The 20,849-nt window shown below is 41.0% G+C and overlaps 1 protein-coding gene across 4 annotated transcripts in view; it reads right to left on the bottom strand.

The window, feature by feature from the left end:
- The window catches only part of DYNC1I1 (dynein cytoplasmic 1 intermediate chain 1), a 176,820-nt gene that overhangs the window by 151,990 nt on the left and 3,981 nt on the right, over positions 1-20,849 (bottom strand). The window contains exons 3-4 of one of the 4 annotated variants that reach the window (XM_009641943.2): positions 18,727-18,868; positions 1,431-1,490 (exon numbers count right to left, since the gene is read on the bottom strand). In XM_009641943.2, coding sequence (XP_009640238.1) covers positions 1,431-1,490; positions 18,727-18,868 — 202 coding nt within the window. The remainder of the gene's footprint in view (positions 1-1,430; positions 1,491-18,726; positions 18,869-20,849) is intronic. The other 3 variants (XM_009641950.2, XM_009641959.2, XM_009641979.2) reach the window with 3 other exon arrangements.

The raw sequence follows: 20,849 nt of genomic DNA, 5'->3' as shown, positions 1-20,849 counted from the left end.
TAGTCTCATGATACCAGAGGATAGTCTGGTTCTCTCTCTAACTCTGCCTTGGTTTTGAAGACAGTTTTCTTTCAGAAGGGACAGGATTTTTCTGTTACAAATTATACTTGTAGATTTACTCTTTGGCTTCTTTTCTGTCTTTGCACTGACTACTCATAAAAGATTGAAGTCTTGTGGCTATACAGAGGATTATCTTTTAGTGACTCAAATAAGACTCCTTGCCTTGCACAGTTTGAGGAATGTTGCTCCTGGGAATGCTCATCTTTTAATCCAAACTTCTGGGAAAGAGCAGCTGAGATTTTTAAAAGGTTTCTGTATATTAAACCAGCTCAAGGAACTCTACATTTTTGGTATGGTCCAGGTAAAGTTGTAGAAGCTAGATGTATTTAAAGCCACACTTGGGTGGAAATTACAAATATTCCTGAGAGTTCTGGATGTGGAGAAACCCTGTATAAAAAGCTCTCTGGATGCTTTTGACTCCTTTTGATCATCTTTCTTGGTGAATAGCCCTAACTGCAGCTGGGAGCACTGTCAATCAAGTTAAAGGAAAATTGTGGGTTTTCTTATAGAATGGTGAATTAATTTCACATGAACTAGTAAAAGCATAAGAAGCCTGCCCGGAGACTCAGACAGGCAAGCCCATAAGTTCGTAGGTAGAGCAATTTCTTCAACATAGAGATTTGGTTTTGCCTATCACTCAAGCTCTGAAGAACTTGAGGGACAGCTACCTATTCTTTTTAGAGGAACAGTTTATCTTATCTTAAACATCTCTGCAGGCAGGCATTTCTAAATTATTTCAATTAACTAATTTTTTCAGATGCTTTGGGTAGAGAAGTTCCATACCAAACTAGAAAATATTAATTTTAGCTCTAGTACAATTTTAAAAATGTTTGATTGGCTTGAACTCAACTAAGATGGCAATTACTCTTAGACTATGATCATATTTAAGTGCACAATTATAAGGACATATACAGTTCCTCAGGAAAAAGGGGATATTGTTACTACTTGTGGAAACAGCATAACTATGGCAAAGACAGGAAGGAGGGGAAAAAGTACCTTGCAAATGATTCAGAGAGAAAAGTCTGAATCAACAGGTACAAACAAGACCAATGTAACTGTACATGCACATTAAAGTGCCACAATAATAACATTTCATCTGTTATGAAATAGTTATTTGTATTGTGCTTCAGGCAACAGAAATAGCAGCTTATCTTTTCACGAGCTTCTTTAAATAGTTGGGTTTTTACACAAAGATGGCTTTGCTGAAGCTTCTTATTCATGAAACTAAAAAAAAAGGAAACTTAAATTATGGTCTTTTTGAGTCAACAAAGCAAATGAAAATCACATAAAACCAGCTCAACTGGGAAGCGTTTTCAACATAATTCTTGCAAAGAAACGATAAACAAATAACAAAAAGAGCTGACATATACCCAAGTTCAGAGTCAGACTGGAGCTGCAGCACTGAGGGGTCTGTGTCCCATTGCAAGGTCCTAGGGTGGTAATCAGCCGTGCAGCACAAAGGGAGGAGGGGGAAAAAGAACACACAGAATTAACTGAAAGGATGAACAAAACCCCATCTCATTAGTCACATGCTCTGTGTAGTACATTCAATCTCCAAGTGCAAGGGAAAGCCACAGTATGTCAGACAAGGTTTGTATGTCCAACTGTGACAAGGCAGGCAACTTATTAAAATTACATATTATCGGTAAACAAAGGGAAGAAGCTGGGTTTCCTTTCAGATATTGGTTAATTACACTTTTTTTCCCCTTCTTTTTCTGAAAGATTGAACTCTCAAACTATGCTTGATGCATTCACAATAATCTGTAAAATCTGCAGGCATTTCTGGTAAGGTGAACTGAGCACTAGCCATGATCTCCAGCGCAGAGTCTAGCCCTTCGCACACTTCTGAGACTGACGGCAAGCCATCCTGTAAAACAGTGCTCTGGGCACGAACAGCACGTAGTGCATAGGCCAACAAATGGCACACTGACACCAGCTCTGACATATTCTGGAGGTGTCTGGGACATATAAACAAACTATTCTTCTTTTGGTCCAGATAAACTTTCTGGGGAAGAGGGGAATGATACATCTGGGGCACTCAGATCTATGACAGTCTCTTAATGGACTGCTGCCGTATGGGACTGTCACCAAATGTATGAATGCTCCAGAGGTGTGGTCTGAAGTGAAGACGTTGTTCCTTGCATTGCAGTGCCACTTGACATGCTTGACATCTCTAAAACACTTTGCAAATGCTCACAGAGCCTTGCTGGAGTCCTGCGAAATACTTATAATCCCTCACTTTAGAAATACAAAAATTGACATATTGAGGCCAGCATTTTCAGAAGTGCCCACTCATTCCCTGGCTCTTGATTTTACTTTATTTCTCCTCCCTCAGGAAGCCATATCTCATATGCAAGAAAACTGCCAGAATCCATGACAGAGTCAGGAATACGAGTTTGGCTCCTGAGGACCTTTTCCTGCAGTATGAAAATGAGATTAGGCATTGCCCTCACTAGCAGAGGCTAAAGCAAAGGAAAGCACTCCTTCACTACAGCAAGCAAATCATGCAGACAGACTGGATAATGATAGTCCTCAAAATTAAAAACTCCCCTCATTTCTTCTGAGTACAAATTTTGAGGATACAGAGAACATAATATTACCAGGTTCAGCCCAAACCAGCCATCTAACCAGCCATGCTCAATTTACACAAGCCTTTCTGCAACAATAGCAACCTCTGCCAATGAATCACTCATATAAACTAACAAGTTATTGAATTAGGATAGAAATAAATCTCTTAAAGCCATATAATTGTGCTACCTCCTGTACTTAGTAAACTCACCCATTCTATTACCAATGTTAACTCACTCTCTGGAGAAACAGACAAGGGCATGTGCTGCACTCTGCCATGTCAGAGTGAAAAAGAATCTTAACTCACTCTCTGGAGAAACAGACAAGGGCATCTGCCATGTCAGAGTGAAAAAGAATTAATCTCAACACCCTGTACGTACAAAAAGAACGAAGAATTGTAGTGTGCAAGTGCTTTCCCATGCAACATAAGGGCACTTCTTCCCCTCAACTTCTTATGATCCACAGTGATGTGTATTGGCGTGAAAGACTTTACAGTGATACGGAAAGAATTCTCCAAAATGAAACTGTATTACAAAAGGGTCAGAGACAAAACTATACAGTAATGCAGAACAGATTTTTTTCCTTGTAACTTGACTGTAGCTCAAGTAGAGTGGAAAGGGAAGCGGACATAAGGATCTGAACGCTTGATGCGAGGCAAAAGCATCAGTGACTAATGCATTATAAATACTCCATCAGAAATGCTATCTGTGTGAAAATGACTCTTGTAATGCCACCAAGGTCAGTAGCATGTATTAGGACACGCCATGTGAATGCCAGTTTCTAGTCTTATAGCTGCCTAGGGGCTACTTATGCATATCCAGGTTTTCCAAACACTTAAAAGAAAACATACATAACTCATTTCAGTCCCGTCCCTCCATCCACTTTCAAACCTACAAAATTTCCCAAGGGATAAAGACTATTCCATCAGGAAGAACTCCATTATCTTCTGGTTAAAACAAAAGCTTGCAACAGGTCTCTAAAGAGGTATAGCCTCTACATTCTACCTCTAAGCATCCAGACCAAGTTACAAGAGAGGGCATGTTGACCTTGTACTCAGCTGAATGCCTAAACAAAATAAATTCAGAGTTCTCACACACTCAAGACAGCACTCAAATCCCCCAAATATGAGAACAGCAAAACCCATGGTTTAGGCCATCATTTGTTACATGCAGACCATACATGTAGTAGAGACATGTTCTTCCCTTAAGTACTTCATTATCTGGATTCTGACATAGAGACTTCACCATTCTTGTCATTGATATGTACTTTCAATAGCAATTCACCTGATCACACCTGTTTTCAACAGTTTCAGTGCTTCTGCAAAACATTTCCTAGATTTCTGCTCCAAATGGTGATTGTTCTCTCTGCATCGTTGTGTTACCACTTGCAAAGGCTTGAAAAATAGATAAGGAAGCAATCTGCTGGGTTGCCCTCGCAAGCTCAGCTGAGCAATGTTATCACAGAAAAAGAGGCTGCAGGTAACAGATCTTCAGGTTTCAAGTCTCTTGCCCTGGGAGATACAGAACGCAAGCAGCTACACTCACAGCGTGGAGGCTGGAGGGCATAGGGAGTGACTAGATGTTTCAAGGAACAATATTGATTTGCCTTTTGCCTCTTCCTGGCACCTGAAGAATGTCTGCAGATCAAAATGAAAGGGAGGGAACAGTAAAGATGTAATCTGGACCTGCAATTTAGCCAGTTTCCATGGCAATAACATTGAAAAAGAAATAAATAGATTCTTTGAGGATTAGCAACCCAAAGGCGATGTTGAATAGCCTGTGCTGTCAACCAGACTAGGAAATTAAAGCTGATCCGTTTGTGATGAGCAGACACAGCGTATGACATTCCTTGATCATTTGGATGAGCATCACCACTATGCTTGTTCTCCTGTGGACAGTTCTGACTGGGGATTGTGAAATGCCATTGGATCTCAGTGAAAAAGTGGTGCCAAACGTCTTCAAATCTAGTGCACAAGTTCTTTCTCCAGAGATTTCTTCATGAAGAAAAGGATTAGGTGCTGTTCCTCTTTTTTCTTTCTTCTTCATAAAAGAAAAAGGAAATCAGTTTTTGGACTTCCAGTCACCCAAAGACAGGGGCAGAGGGAGTAACAATACAGAGCCCGAAGCCAAGTGCATGGCCCAGGAGAACCGCTTGCCCGGTAGCTCAGCACTCAGGCAGAGGTGCTCCACCTCTGGACCCTTTCAGAAACCACAAGCTGGTGAAAGTCCCCCTAAATTGGATTCAATGGATTTTGGCACAGATCTGTGTAGAAAAGATATAAATCATTTTACCTTAACATTTTTATGGGGAAAAGAGATGAGCATTAGACCAAGCAGGGAAAAGTAGCGCTCCCTTGCACTCCCTTGAACAGATCTCCGGCAGACCAGCAGAGCGGAGCCTCCTCCGGCGAGAGCACACGGCATGGGAAGGGGCCCTGGAAAGCCACCAAGCACGAGCAGCACAGTGAGGCCTAAGCCAGATCAGCCCGTTCCCACCACCCAGGCAGCACAGACGCTGTTTTAATCAGAACGAGCCGACATTGTTTCAAAGCCGGTTGCTATATAAGTCTCCCACACAGGGATGAACAATAGCCCTGCTATCAATCTTCCTTTTACGCGTTCGGTGCACAACGGCTGCCCTTGGCTGGCTGTAGGATAAAAAGCTGGAACTATCATCAAACAACAGATTGTTCTAAAGCAGCACGAAGGGAATGAGGGCTTTTAGATCTTGCACTAAGTAGACAAGGTACAAGTGTTATTACTCCTCTTTAGACTGATCTGCTTTCACTCTCTTCCATTAGATAAGCATATTTTCATATTCTCTATTTGCTCTGTATAATGATCTCAAGAATCTATTTTTTTTTCCTTGAATTTAGGACAATATTAATTCTGGTCCTGTTTCAGCTCTTAGTACTGAAAAAGTACCAGATGATTTTGATACAATGCATCTTCTTTCTCTCCAGTCAGTAGGGGAATAACCTGCAGAAAAAAAAACAAGGGGAGGAAGAGGCCCAGATATCCCCATTTATTAAAGGATTGGATGGTAAAGCACCTTGTTACATTTTTCTATTCTGAATACATGTCTGAAGCCTTAGGGAGATATTCAGAGCACAGTTTTAAGAGAACATTGCAAAATGTAAGGTGGGAGGTGAAAGGAATTTGAACACGAATATTCTCTTTTCTGTATTATTACTACCATGGAAAACCAGGCACTTTGCCATCTGTTACGATGTCCCACGGAACCTTACTTCCAGAAGATTTTATTCTGACTGCATAATGTCAATTATGTAGATTAAAAATGTGGAAACAACTAAACCATACAAACTAAAAATAAAACAAAATATTTGAACTCTTTTAGAAATTTCCCAACTTCCAAAAGCATTAAGCATGGAGTCTGTCATCTAAAACGATCTGGAATCCATGAGAACGTCTCAGCTGATTTAAACAACTCTGGGTCTGACCTCAGTGATAGTATATGAAACACGTAAGGCATCAGTGCCAATACATATACTTATTCAATCACCACCATAAAATATTTAATATTCAGAATCACGGACAGATTGCAGTACAACTTGGCTCTGGTAAGTGCCCCAATCCAACGCTTTTCATTCAACCAGTGTGCAACATGCTGGCAACTTAGTTCTGACTCTGCTTCCCTGAAGCTAAAGTCAAATCCTCCCTCATCTGTTGCTGATGCTGCAAAACATGTGTTCTGCATGACTTCTTTTCTCCCCCCAACTCTCCCTTCCCAGGTCAAGAGCAACCAGACTTGAAAATCCATGCTTTTGAAAAAGGCTACTCACAGAAATAACAGCGAACCCTGCTTTCCCAAGGGGCCTCTTACAGGGTAGAAATCACTTTGCTGTGTTGCAAATCACACCTTACAGCAGAACTAGAGGAAAGCAAGCACCGTACTGTGGCAACTCCTGTCACCAAGAGCTGTTGTGCTTTCCAGACCAGGAGAAAACTGCACTGGCAGTGTACCGAATCCTGAGGTCTCTACTGAACTGAGATACCCAGATGTGTCCCTAATGAAGCACCATTAGAACTGACAGCATCCCAAACCCAGCATTTTCCCTTGCAGCAACAGCAATGTCCTAAAATGACCCTTTGTGTGGGAAATAGCTATGCCCTCCTAACCCTAAAATACAGCGGAGTGTGCCATGACTCCACAGATTAAGCTGTGCTGAGGTTTTCAGCGATCAAAGGCCAATCTCATTAAGCAGAACATAATTTGTTACTAAACAGAGAGACAAGAATTGAAGGAGAGACTCAACCACAACATAAGGAGTTGTCCACAGCATCCGAAGCCAAATAGCAACTTTGCTTACCAGAGCAAAGCTTCTAAAATGTTAAGAAGAAATGACTGGTCTCATTTTCCCCATTTGGGGTAGCAGGGGGTCTTGACATTACAATGGGTATTTTACTACCTTTAGGCAACTAAATGAAACGCTCCAACAGTGAAATATGTCACCATGGGCTCTCTGCATAGGAACAGAAAGACAGGAGATGGCTCCATGCAGCAGACTCCAACTGTGAGTAGGTTTCAGAGGTTGGGGGGAATTTGGGGAGAACAGCCCAACTATCTTGGGTAGGTGACTTGGGAGGGTGAGTAAAGAAGATGGAGCCAGACTCCTCTTGGTAGTGCCCAGGGATAGGGCAAGAGGCAATAGACACAAACTGAGAAAAGGAAATGCCACTTAAACATAAGAAAAAAATTCATTACTGTGAGGGTGGTCAAACACCGGAACAGGTTGGCCAGGGAGTTTGTGGAGTCTCCATCCTTTCAGAGACTCAGAACCCAACTGGATGCAGACTGAGCAACCTGCTCTAGGTGACTGTGCTCTGCGCAGGGGGGGTCGACTAGATGGTCTCCAGAGGTGCTGTCCCACCTCAGCCACTCTTGGCTGTGTGATTCTGCGCTCTCCCTTTCACGTCCCTGCTGGCACCTGATGAAGAGCCAAGGGGCTCTCTGCACTGACAGAAGAGCTACTTGAAAGCCTGCAAGGCTCAGTCTGCTTCTTGCTTTCTTCTATTCTAACTTCAAATGCAACTAGCAAAAGAAGTTCATTAGGGAAAAAAGAGCAAACCCAAAAGGCCCAAATTGCCAAGAACAACAGGATTCTTGTTTTTTACTTGGATGCAAAGAGGAGCCCCATGCTTAAAATGTAGGCCTGGATTATAATTTCCAAAAGATTCAGAATTGCTTACATGAAGAATTGTGCACCTGCACATGGATGATATACTGAAAAACGGGTTCCACTCAACTCATCTATTCCTAGAAACACTGGATGCAACAACTGTGAGATATGAGAACTATTTTGAAATCACCAGTGGAATACAACGCTTAAGATGCATTTGAATACCTTTTTTCAATACGATAACGACTGTTGTCACCAAACTACAATCCAGTATTATCGGCAATTTCAATATGTAATCTGTCACGTATCTACACTTCTTTTTTGAAGGTCTGAATATTTCCAGAATTAATTTAAGGCTGCATAATTACCCAACTATAAAATTTTAAAGAGTTCTACCTACTTTGTTGCATCAGTTTCTCCAAAGCTCCTTCTTTACTGTTGATTAATCAGAAAACCTGAACTAAGAAACTGTTGGTGAGAAATTGCTGCAGATGTTTTAAAAATATATATGTGTCGAGATAAGCTGTTTGATTTTATTCCTTTCATTCTAGATTTTTATAATCTTAATTTTCTCCACTATAATTTTTACTTTCTGATGTTTTTTCTACATTTAAAGTGTGTCTCCACAACAAAATACATCAAGAAAAAGAAGAGTCAAAGCTACTACTCAGAGATGGAAAAGTACCGCTTGCCTCAATTGATGCTTTGCATTTAAGCCACTATTCTGCTGCCATCTGTGCTCTGGTTTGCAGATCTGTTCCACTTTGAAAGGATTGGCAAAAGGAAAATACCTTCCTTGTGCTACTTGTTTTCTGAAGCACATTATAAGCAAGATGGTTATCAGCGGTTAGGGAGGATTTGTGCCTCTCAACAAGACACTTGTGGATGCTTGCAGAGTCGTATGCTCTGACACCACCACGGGTTCTTGTGTTCGGAGCTGGGCTGTTAATCATAAAATAAAATATACATTGGCACCACTGTTGGAGCACAGCCAGATACTTGCGTTTGCATTTACACTTCCAAGCAGGCTGACGCCTCTGACTTCCAGTCTTCCCCAATAAAAAGAGCAACTGTGACCTCCCTGAGTGCAGAACACTCTCCTTCAGCTGCCTGGCAACCATAACAGCCCTTCTCAGAAGGGCATGAGTTTAAAATACTCTCTCTTTTTTTTTTTTTAAGGTATATTTATAATAAATCATGGAAAAATAATACTTAAAACACATGCATATTTCAAAATTATTTTTAAATCAAGGCTATGCTGCTGAATGTATTTAATGATTTTCAAAATCTTCTTGACGTTTAAATCGGAATGAACAATACTGGCATGCCTTTAACTGTAAGGACATATCACAGGACCAACGCCTTGCTGATTCCCATTTCACAGAATTCCACTAATTAAATCAGTAGTTAGCTTCATCCAATCTGCTGAACTCATTTGAGATATTTAACGTTTGTCCTTTGATTCATACATTGTCTCCTGGCAATGTAGTGAACCTTGCCATTCTCACGATTTCTATGCTATAGCTACAGAAATCTTAGTCTGCAAATTTATGCCAAGAGGGTCACTGTGAGCGGCAGGCTGGATCTGCGAGGACAGAAGGTCAAATAGTTAGAAGCTTCTGCGGAGCCTGTGAACTGACACAGATTTACTGTAAGTGCTGGGTAGCATGAACAGTCATTTTGAAAGTGCAGTAATAAAAAACACGTTCAGGAGAGGGAAGACATGAGTTGCTTTGTTCTTGCAGCAAACCCTGAAAATTCTTTTTTAAAACAATATTTTCAACTTGTTTTTTATACCAAGATAAGTCTATATGACAAAATAGAACTCAAATGATCGCAAATGTAAAGAACAAACTCGGCAGGAAAAGTTTTACATGTTATCAGCTCCTGCAGATGCTTTAAAGGAACCACAGTACTCACGTTAGGACACTTTGATCTAGAGTCCATGGATACGCACAGAAGGAAAGTTTTCTCATAAACTTCACGGGGCTTTGGATACAATCACATAAAAGACAAAGCTACATTTGTCAGTCAAATCTAGGACAGACAATCCGCAGCCTTTCAGAGGAGTCAAAGAGGTAACACGAAGGCTAGAACCTACAATTATTAGGTCTGGTATTATTCAGCTGAAGAAGAAGTTGAAAGATTTCAGCAAATTTTCATTTTTGCTTCAGTGCAAAAATCCAGTAACTACTAGCTGGAAGAAGATTTGGTGTTTCCCTTTCTTTATACAATTTATTTTGTGCTAGAAACAGCAAAATCATTCCAGAAGGGGATGAGATTTTTGCTACAACTAGGTTGAAATAAGAGGTCACTGTATGAGAATTATCAAAAATTTTTCACATCAACAGTCAAAATGTCAAAAGCTTTCATGACCCAATTATCTGACTTTTAATAGACCAGCTCAGAAATTATATTCTGGTTTTGAATTTTTAAAGTAAGTAAGTTTAACTAAAATTTCTGAATCAAAATCAGTTTTAAACAGAAACCCAAAATGTTCTGCTTATGAAAAATTTAATATGGGATGCTTAGACTGTTTCAGAACTCCTTGACAAAAAAAAAAAAAAAGAAAAAAAAAGATCTGGAGGTTTACCAATATCTTTCCAGTGGCAGCATTTCCCATTTACAGATTTGAAGATAATTCCTAAAAACTGAGTAACTGAAATAGTTACTTAGAGCCTCTTTTTATTTTTCCAGATCAAACATAAAATTGTGAATGGGGATTTTCTGAGGGGCTTTTTAATAGGCTAGTGAAGGAGAAAACAGCTAGATGCACAAACTGTACCCATTTAACTATGTTAAACAGTTTAACATAGGAGGTGATCTCACAATTTAATTAAATCAAGATGAAATTCTGTGCAAGAGAACTGATTAAGCTGAGCTGGCCTTAGCAAGTAAGTTGTTTTGGTTTAAGAGGATTAGTGTTTTAGTGCCTAAAATCATCTGATTGTCTGACTAAATATATGCATGATATGCCTGGAAATAACTACAGAGGAGTAACTACAGCTGGGCTGATAACCTAAATGGTTAAGTGGGGCTTTATACATTAATATTGTTTTCTTCTGGATGCAGCTGAGGCTCAGGTTTCCAAGGCATTTTATGAAGCACCCTGGGAATGGCAATCTTTCCTTCTCCTTTAATTTATAGCATGGAGATGCTTGCTAATGAGAAAAATAATCAAAGATCTGGAGGACTGAACTCTATCCATCCTTTAGGAATGAAAGCATGAAAATCCTTAATGATGCCACAGGCTCACATGCTAAAAGGATTGCAGATGATTCTAATTAATATGGACCATTCTGACTTTGTATCTGGCATGCACTGAAAAACACTCCCTACTTTCTAGGTCAGATATGCAGACACTTGAAAGGAACTGCCAAGTATCAGTCCCTAAGGTGTCTGCTTATGTTTACAGGCTAAAAAAAAAAAAATTAGCAGGGAGAGGCTCCAGATATCTAGGGCTAAATATACATTCATTATAAAGGAGAAGGATTGCGGTTCTTCTTGTGCAGGGACAAAAGGAGGGAAAAGACTGCAAGAAACCTGCCTTCCTCCAGCCTCGGACACTAACCAATACAGGGCAAGCCGTGATGTGTGCAAGCAGCCCAGCGCAGCCACTCATCCTGAGCAGCCCATGCTTGTGGAAGGAGGACTGGCCAGCCCTGTTACCCTCCTGTAAACGGGCAGGGGTGGGAAGCGTGAGAGATTTGCAGCATCGCTTTAAAAAGCAGCAGAGTTCCCAGGGCGAAGGTAGCTGAGACAGCCAGGGTCCCCCCAGGGAAGGAGAGGAGGCCGACACCGTCACTCCTTCACAGATGCCAGCACGGTTCAGGTCACAAAGGATTAAGGCACGATTTGGCCTCTAACAGTGTTGGAAACTGGGAGATAAAACATGTGTGCCAAGAGATCCTGATGATGGTGTCATAGTAAATTATACGGGAAAAAATTTAACAGCTGGGATGTGTACTTCTGCCTTACCATGTAATGGCAAACATCCCATACCAAACCCAAAGCCACCAAAACTCATGGCAACACCAGCATCCCACAGGTTAACCCATGTGCCTCTAGCCACCAAGCAAACATTTTTCTTGACTCTCCACTGTGAAAGACTCACATCTGCACTACACAACGGTCCCTAGGGTTACGATCCTCCTTTTTCTGAATAAAACACCATAAAGTAGTTATTTCCCCTCGGTCTTTCCTGTAGCTCCCTCAGAGTCTTTACATTGTTCCGTGCTTCCCTTTGGCTCAGCCCATTTATGAAATACGTGTGCCAATGAAACAGCCATTTAAAGCCATTTTGTACATATAAACTGATCTTAAAAAAACACACACACACAAAAAAATCTCCTACTAATAACTGTTATGGCTGCTGCAGGCTCACTTGTACTGGTCCCAGCTGAAGAAGGATCTCTATCACTTGTGAACGTGGTAACACGAATTGCTGGTAATGCAAAGCTGAGCAGCAATGATGGAACAGCATCCCTGCACAGAACCTGTCAAATGCATTTACTTAATGATAAAGTAGCTCAGCCCTAGGTGGTACGGTTATAGCAGTGGTTTTAGCAGATCTTTCAGAAACATGGTTTTGTTAATGTCTGCAAGAGGTGCTTTCTATAACTAAAGACAAGATAGATAGGAAATAGGCTGCATGGGCTGTAAAAGATGATCTACCATAATAATGCAACCTCCCATATCAATGAAATAGAGACCAGGATCCACCTTCTTCTTTTGCCTTCTTTATCTGTCTAATTAAACACCACAGCAGACATTTAAAAGGGAGAATGGCATTCTGATACCCTTTCTTCAGCTTGTCAACGTGTTACGTTACTGTACTAGGTAAGGAGATGTTTAAAAATAAAACAGTGAAAATAAAAGCTGAGTTGCCAAGTCTGATTTTTCAGGCAAAAAGCCTAAAAAGCATACAGAACCTGAAGACCATTTAGATACACTCATAAGAGATCAGCAAAAAAAATCTTTGTGCTTTTAAATATTATGTGGCAAGAACACACTTCTTAACTAGAGATACCTTTTTTTTTTAAAAAAAACTTGACTGACAATGAGCAAGATTAAATACAAAATTGTAAAACGGCAAATACAGTAATGACACACTCTGACTCCCTTGGTGTCCAGATGCTCCAGAGCTACCTCCTTCCTTTTGCTTGTATATCTGAGAAGCAAGAAACGTCTGTGTTTGAGAGTCAGACATGAAACAATGTGTGATTAACACAAGTCTCGTGTGTGTTTAGATATTGCATTATAAAGCAAAACACCTAATAAATATACAAAATCGAGTAAATAATATGCTGCAGAGAAAAAAAGACTGGAATTGCATTTGTTTCTCCCTGCAGCAGGCCAATACAAACTGAGGGTGGACATCAACACAGTGAAATAAAAGATGTCCTAGGGTATTTCTTTTTATACCCAAATGGCCCAAAGTGGTAGATGGAAGCAACTCAGAATCACATCTGATGAAAACATACATGAATGCAGACTAATATTGGTCAGCAAACTTGAAAATGGAACAAGAGAGAAGACGACATGCTCTTGACTCTCCATCAGTGAGGACATCCAACCTAATGTGACAGCTGCTGCTATGTTCTCCAGAGTACAACTGGGAACGCATTCAGAGGTCACAGTAACTGCAAGATGAACTGGCATAGTGGACTAAAAATTACGCCAACGGCCAAAGCCAAAGGTGCTATTGCTCCTCAGAGGAAAGTCCTCCAGTATTACAGCCAGCTGTTCTACTTCTAGGATTGCTCATATACTGTATTTTATCTAGAGATAAAAAACTGTAGTGATGATGAGACAATCAGGATTCGAGAGTGGTCTAACTTCTAGGGCATATTACTGCTACAAAACCTCTTTGAGAAGCCTGATTTCCCTTTATTTTTTTCTTTGCTACCTAATGCTATGCTCAAACTCATTCTCACTGGGACTTTCATTAAGTATTTACAGTTTCATCTACATAAGGACTACCCCTGCTTTACTGCAAGTACACTTCACACACTGAAGGAAGCTAACTGATTTCAGTGCATCAAACACATCTCAAAACTGTGCTACCAATGGAACAACAACATAATTCAGGTAAGAACCATTTAAACTAATTATTATGTAATGCCCTAATCCAAGAAGGAACAATAATTATAGAATGAGTAGCTGTAGCCAGACAAGCTCACCAAAACCAATGGACTGTGAGAGAAACAGTACAAAATAATCCACCTTGCATTATTTTACAGCAGATAAAACACCACACTGAAGTAAGCATCCTCCCAAAGAAGCTACCAGAAGATGAAGAACGCTTCCTATCATCTTCGTGTTTATGGGAGCCCACAAAATAATCAGGTATCTAAACGTACGGGCAGCAAAATATGCAAGTCAGAAAGTAAAAGAGCACAGAGGAAGCTGTTCCAGAAAGAAAGGCAACCATTAACCTTTACAGGTCCAAGACAGCTGAGCCTGGTGCAGTTTACTCAGCAGATGGAAGGTGGGAAACCTTATATGCAGCCTAATGGGATTCTCATGTTCCAGTACAAAGTGCACAGAGGGAAGTGCTGCATGCACGGGACTTCACTGCACGCACACACACACAGAGCCCAGCCCAACAATAAATGGGGTGCTGCTGTGCAAACCTGCCATTGCAGGGTAATGATGCCAGCTGGGAACATACGGGAGTGGTGAGGAACACAGGGGAAAAATGGGCCACGCAGATAAATCACACCTTGGTCCACAAATGCAACTCCTCCAAGCGTGCAACATGCCAGGGTGAAGAGCCAGCCAGCCTGTGGGTCATACATGAATACACACCAATGCAGGCTAGTTATTAGGACGAGAGCTCCCCAGCCACAGGAGCGCATCCTTCCAGCACGGATATATTTCTGCTAACTTATGTTGAGCTGGGACTCAAAGCGCAGACCAAGCCTAGTGCTCTGGCTCTACCTGTGACAGGACACTGGGGCTTTTCCAGAGAGCTGGCTCAGCCCACAAGACCTGGTATTGCACTGCCTGGCTCCCTGTCCTTGTGTACTCTCCCAGTCGACACAAACATGCTGTCCATAGGTGTGCGTGCTGAGATGAGATTTATCAATGTCTAAGGTATGTTGAGTAGTCAAACATGCCTCCCTATGGGCACAGTTTCGTGACAGTTGTACTACGATAGCCAGCGGCCTCTCTGCCACACTAACGTAGCAAAAACTCAAGAGTATCTACTAGGGAGGGCTGAGATGCATACGGTTATGATGAAGAAGCTCCATATTGATAGTCTTGAAGAGGCAAATTTGTGTTTCACACCATATTACAACACAGAAGCTCTCAGCAAATGCCTTTAACTCAGCCCCTTTCTTCACAACATTTACTCAAATCTAGTCAGCTGAAATCTATGTTTCAGATGGGCATGTCTGTAATAAGCTGACCATCAGCAATAGGACACTGGGCATCAATGTCTCTTACCCTGAAAGAGCCAAGCACACTCTGTTCGAAGGAGGATCTTCAAGGCATCCTGCAACACTGTCTTGTGGAAAATGAGTCACATCTGAATACATCATAAGAGAAAGCCCAGTGAACCAATAACCCAGGTACACAGAGACAGGTATCTGTTCAGGCTGTGCTGCCATTTTCCTCTTCTATCTGCGTAGTACAAGCAACGCTGCCATCAGAAAAGTGAAGTGGGGTGTGCAAAGCAATGGGGAGACAGGCAAGGTGCCCTCTGTGCAACAACAGAGTAATGAATTCTTCAGAGCAGACTGATAACGAAGAGCAGCACATAATCAACCTACTACTTAAGCACACAGTGATGGTAAAATCTTCCAGACTCTGCCTGCCCAGAATTGATCGCCAAGACCACCAAATAAAAAAGTTGGCTCTCCTGTCCAACTGAAAACACTCAAAGAAAACTGTCAATAGTTTCTAGCATCGTTGTTCATCTAACATCTGCTCATTCTTACTGTTGCTGTCATGGCTCAGGGGGAAGCTGGAACGCTCCCCAAACCTAGTGTTATCCCTAGTGAAAAGGCTATGACAAATAGCAACATGGTACTAAAGGCCAAGCAGCACAAAAACCCATAAAAACCTGGGCTGCACAGGACAGAAATGGTTCCATAATTTAGTGCTATTACAGAGTCTGCCCCACACCTTCTCCTAACAAGCTCAATGGCATCAGGGATAAGACAGCATTGCTCTAGCTATTGGGCTGGAGATAACGGACCATGGTCCTGCAGGATAGCAGCACTACTAGTCTGGAGATCGTATGGCAGAAGGGACCATGGTGACCATGCAACAAAAAAGCTGTACAACTTCTCTGAAGGAATTATTGTTTGACCCGTTATCTGCCTGTTGGGCAGGCACATTATCCTGAATGAGAAACGTCCAGTGACAGTCTTTAGGTAAATTGCTTTTACGGTGATTAACCTGTCTTGCCATTAAATTTTTATGAAGTTTTTCTGGTTTTTTATTTGTCCAGCCTCAACACCAAACAATTTGCTGCTCTTACACATCGCCTGCTGGGGCCCTTTTGCTCCCCATATAACTATTACACCTGGTGAGCAAGAAACCAGTTAGTTTTCGTCTTGCAAAGTAAGGTAGGTGAGGTCTGTGGTTTCAGGATAACAACTACTTAACACTGTCCAAACGCTCTCCAATTTATCAGTTGTCCGTCCCAAAAAGTGGATGTCATAAACCTGACTTTCTGGCTAAACTACATTCACTGTTCTGTATGAAATCACAGGTGCTTGTTAATCAAAACATACCTCAGATATACTTGGCAATATTAAGATTGATACATTGCCTGATAACTACCAGAAGTGCCAACAACTCACAGAGTATGAACCCAACCTAGTTCTGCATCGGAAACTGCTGCCTCAGATGGGAATGTATGAGGATCTCTTGCTTTCTTCAAAGCTTTCAACAAGGCCTCTCTCCTGTAGTAAACCAAAATCTATGACTCACAGCTTTTTTTTTTAATATCTATATCTTCCTCTGGAAAACACTTCAGCAAAGAGTAATCAGACTGCATACAGGATTTCTGCCAGCCTGTGCGAGCTCATTATTTCTGCAGCAGTGTTAGCAGCAATGACAGACAAGCCGTTATCTCTGAGACTGGGGCATGAGCAGCTTTGGAATTAATCTGCTCTCCTCTAACGCCTGTGCTCAGCCTACCATTGTACAGCAAATTTGGAGCAGAATGGCGAAAAGGGGAAGATTTTCCAGGCACAACGGCATGAAAGGGAATCCAGGGAAAGCGCCCTCTACGACAGAGAGCGACATGGAAGGATACATTAAAAGGAAGCAGAGTAACCTTGCTTGTACAGATAAACAGGCATTCATATATGCAGTAGTCAAAATAAGTCAGAAGTACGGTCTAGGCATCTCAGGGAGAAAACAGCTGTGGTGGTTTCATCCTGTTTACCCATCGCAATGAGAGGTCTACCAACAACTTCCTCTCCAAGTTTGACTGCTCTATCACATATGCACGCTTGAGTGTACTCATTCCCACAATCACACACTGAGCACATCTACCTGCACCCAGTGACAAGCTAATTGTCACCCAGTACTACCCACAGATTACAGAGATTCCCCAGGGCCAGGACCAGACATTATCGAATTTCCATTACCACAAACCAATCACTGCAGGCAAACACCCTCAGCCTTCCTGGCACACAACACAGCCCTTTCAATACCAGAGAGGATGGCAAGCAAGCTGGGGGACTACAAACACAGTCTTGGGATTCCCACTGAATTCCTAGCATGGCCACAAGAAGCCAGAAAATGGATCCACAACAAAAGCCCGCAAGGCAGTACATTGTGAGCTGTGAAGAAGAGGACAAACTCTGTTCTCCTCTGTATGGACACGTGGTCATGTGCTTTCACTGCTCGCTGCTGACAGCATGCTAGCATACGTCACAGTAAAATAAATTCTTCCAAGGGCATTTCACTACCTTAACAGTAAAAAAGTTACAGCATTAAGGTTCAGAAGAAAACCAGGAATTCAGAAGCCTCCAGCCAGCGTTGTCGTAGCTTCATGTAGGACTGTGGGAAACAGCTTTATCCTGAACAGCAGGCTATACTTTGCTGAAAAACAATTTTTGTTCTGCTCAAAGTACTTTGATTTGTTGAAGTCTACTGCATTTATTTATGAATTCAGCATTTCACTGTTTTCTATGTTTTGAACTTCAATATCTTAAGGCTTTTCTACTTAACAACCTCCATTTCTTCTAGAGGGTAGACCTGAGAGAATGGCTGAGCAGATTCAGCAGCAGCTGTGCAACTTCCATGTTGCAAGGGACGGTGTCTGCATCCGGCTGAAGGGGGGACACAAAATAATTTCAGCTTACAGAGGTGTGAGTTTTCTAAGCAGAAGGCTGGTGCGGTATGAAATCTGGTGACCTGAAGCCCTGAGACATTAGCGCTGATGTCTGTAGAGGTATGGTGTCTACTCCTGACAACTGTTAACTGCAGAGGGCAATCACTGTGTTTTCAAGTGATTAGCAATGTCTTGGCTCACAGATTTGGATGAGCTGGCAGCTCAGCTTTATGTTTGATACAAAAAGAGCTATTAGGACCTGTGTTTTACATTTCTCAAAATATACAGTATAGTTGCTTGGACCTCTTCTTACTTGAACATATGTTCCTTTACCAGCAGCGTCCTCCTTTCTTTTCTGTTCCAGTGTAGAAATTATTTTGGGATTGGCACTTCATTTCCTGTTTCAGCCATATGAACAAAGATAAGGTTGCTCTTGTGCCCATGCCCTACACACACCCCACCACCCTGCATGCGTTTATTTACCTCACGTCTGAGACCACTCTTACTGGATGGTAACACACAGTGGAAAATGCAGAAACAAAAGTACACATTAGATACAACACATTCTTATTCACAGAAGCAAAGGTAAAAATGGGAAAGTAAGAGCAAAGTGGAAAAAACCCCACATTTATTCATCGCTATCAACTCTGTGTCTTACCTTCCTATGGGTCCCAGATCTCCCGAGTCCTGGCTGCCTGCGTCACTGGGTGTGCTCACTGATTTCGAAGAGGGAGACATAGGGGTTGGGACTAAATAATGAAAATAACAGGTATCCCATGTTAACACATGCAGCGACTGCACTGATGAAGAGCAGTGTCAGACAAATCAAAACCAATGGACCAAAATGATAGTGGATGAGTGAGTAGGAGAGTTTGAAATGGTGAAAGCAAATAAGGAAGGAAAGAAAAAGAAAAGGAAGAGAGTCAAGTGAATTTTAAGTCTTTTGGAAGTGTTAAAACTGACATGAATTTAGACAGGACTGAAAGCCCAATAGGAATCTACAGCTAATCAATAGAGGAGATACCTGTGGCAATAAAATGGCACTTGGTTTCTTGGGTAGAGTTTAAAGTTGACTTGCAAGAGATGTTAAAAGTATGAAGAAATATCAGGGGCTTGTCTTGTCAAAAAACTAAGTGAACTCTTCTGGTAAAGTCAAGTAGGCAATAGAACAAGCATACTATTCAAGTCTTGAATTTAAATCAAAAGCCAGTGTCCATTAGATATGGTTTAAGGCTGCAGTGTGGATATGACATCAAAAATAAAAGCTAAATTAGGAAATCCAGCTAAGTTAAAATCATTTCCCAAAGGTGGTGAGAATACATATTAGTTTGCTCAGCGATCATGTTTTCTTAAGTCATTTAGGTCATATAAAATTTCCATTTTGGGTGGGACATGATTTCAACACTCAAGGAAAGTTTTCCCTTGGTTCAGATGCTATTTGCCCAAGTTCTAGCAATGATTTTCTCTTTGGCTTGCCAGGGCTTTTGAAGCATATTTCATGCAAAGGCAGTTTTGTTTCCTGAAACAGGAAAGGAAGTTCATAGCTCAAGGTCAGCCCGAGTTAAAGCTCTTCAGCAAGGAAATAATAAATAAAAAAGTAAAAATATCCTGATTTCTTTTAAAATGGTTTCTCAAAAATATTTAAAATGCAGAGATGGCTCCAGTCAATATTTAATGCAAGTATTCTTCAAAACAGCCACACTGAATAAAACACAAAAAGGGGGTTTTAATACAAGAGTGAAGTTTCCCATTTGGTTTAAATCATGTGCATTTCCTTTTTAGATTTAATGGAGTAAAACTTTAAACTATTTTGTTATGCTCTATAATGTATAATGACAGACCTGTCAAGAGATTTGGATTTTCCATGTGGTCAAACATTTCATGCAGATTCTCACTAGAGACTGTCACAGAAATGACTGCAGCACGAAAAGTGAATTCATTTTCGTGACAGCCCTTTGGCAGGTTACAGGTATGTCGTGGCTGTTTATGCATTCCATATTCACAGTGGGACCTGGGTGTCATATGCGTGTGTGAAAGCAGAATTAAAGTCTCCTTTGTATGTTAATTGTGAGTGTATATACAGGGAATGAAAGAGGACAAAATACTATTGTTTAACTAAAACAAATCCTCTTATATGTGAATTTTCATGCTCTTTTGGTAGTATCAAACACGAAATAATTAAGATAACTGACAATTTGCAACACAAATATATGCGTTTAGTTAATAAAATAAGGAAATATATCCTCATTTTTAGATAAATATATAGATAGATAAAATGATAGGTTTTAAATGCTAGAACACAAAAAATGTATCTGGTTTTATAAAATCATGATATAATTTACAAAACATATTTTATGATACATAGAAACAACCTAATCATTACTTGTCAGACAATTCTTCTGAGAAGTGGTATTTAAAAGCTTCAGTCGCTATATCATGACTTATAAAAATAGTAACCTTTTTCAATAAATGTTGGTTGATGCAAGTTACGAATTGAAATCCCAATTCAGAATGTCACAATCTTACTTGCATATGCACCCAAGCATCTGTTAAGGTGCTTTCCTGAATAAAGGCTTCAGTATTTTGTCAAATTTTGAGTTTTTCCTAAATATTACAGGCAAGAATACCTAGGCATAAAATCCTAGATTTAGCTCCAATGAATTTAATGACAAGGCTTGGTACCTCCAGAGGTGCCAGTTGTTCAGCTAAAATAGAGACAGTGATTCTGGATTCAAGAGAGAAGAAAGCACAGGAAGGGAGGGAGGGAGGGAGGGAGGGAGG

The sequence above is a fragment of the Egretta garzetta genome, unplaced genomic scaffold (assembly GCF_000687185.1).
Source record: "Egretta garzetta isolate BGI_Z169 unplaced genomic scaffold, ASM68718v1 scaffold30, whole genome shotgun sequence".
NCBI classification, from domain to species: domain Eukaryota; kingdom Metazoa; phylum Chordata; class Aves; order Pelecaniformes; family Ardeidae; genus Egretta; species Egretta garzetta.
This window is presented reverse-complemented; position numbering and strand designations above follow the sequence as displayed.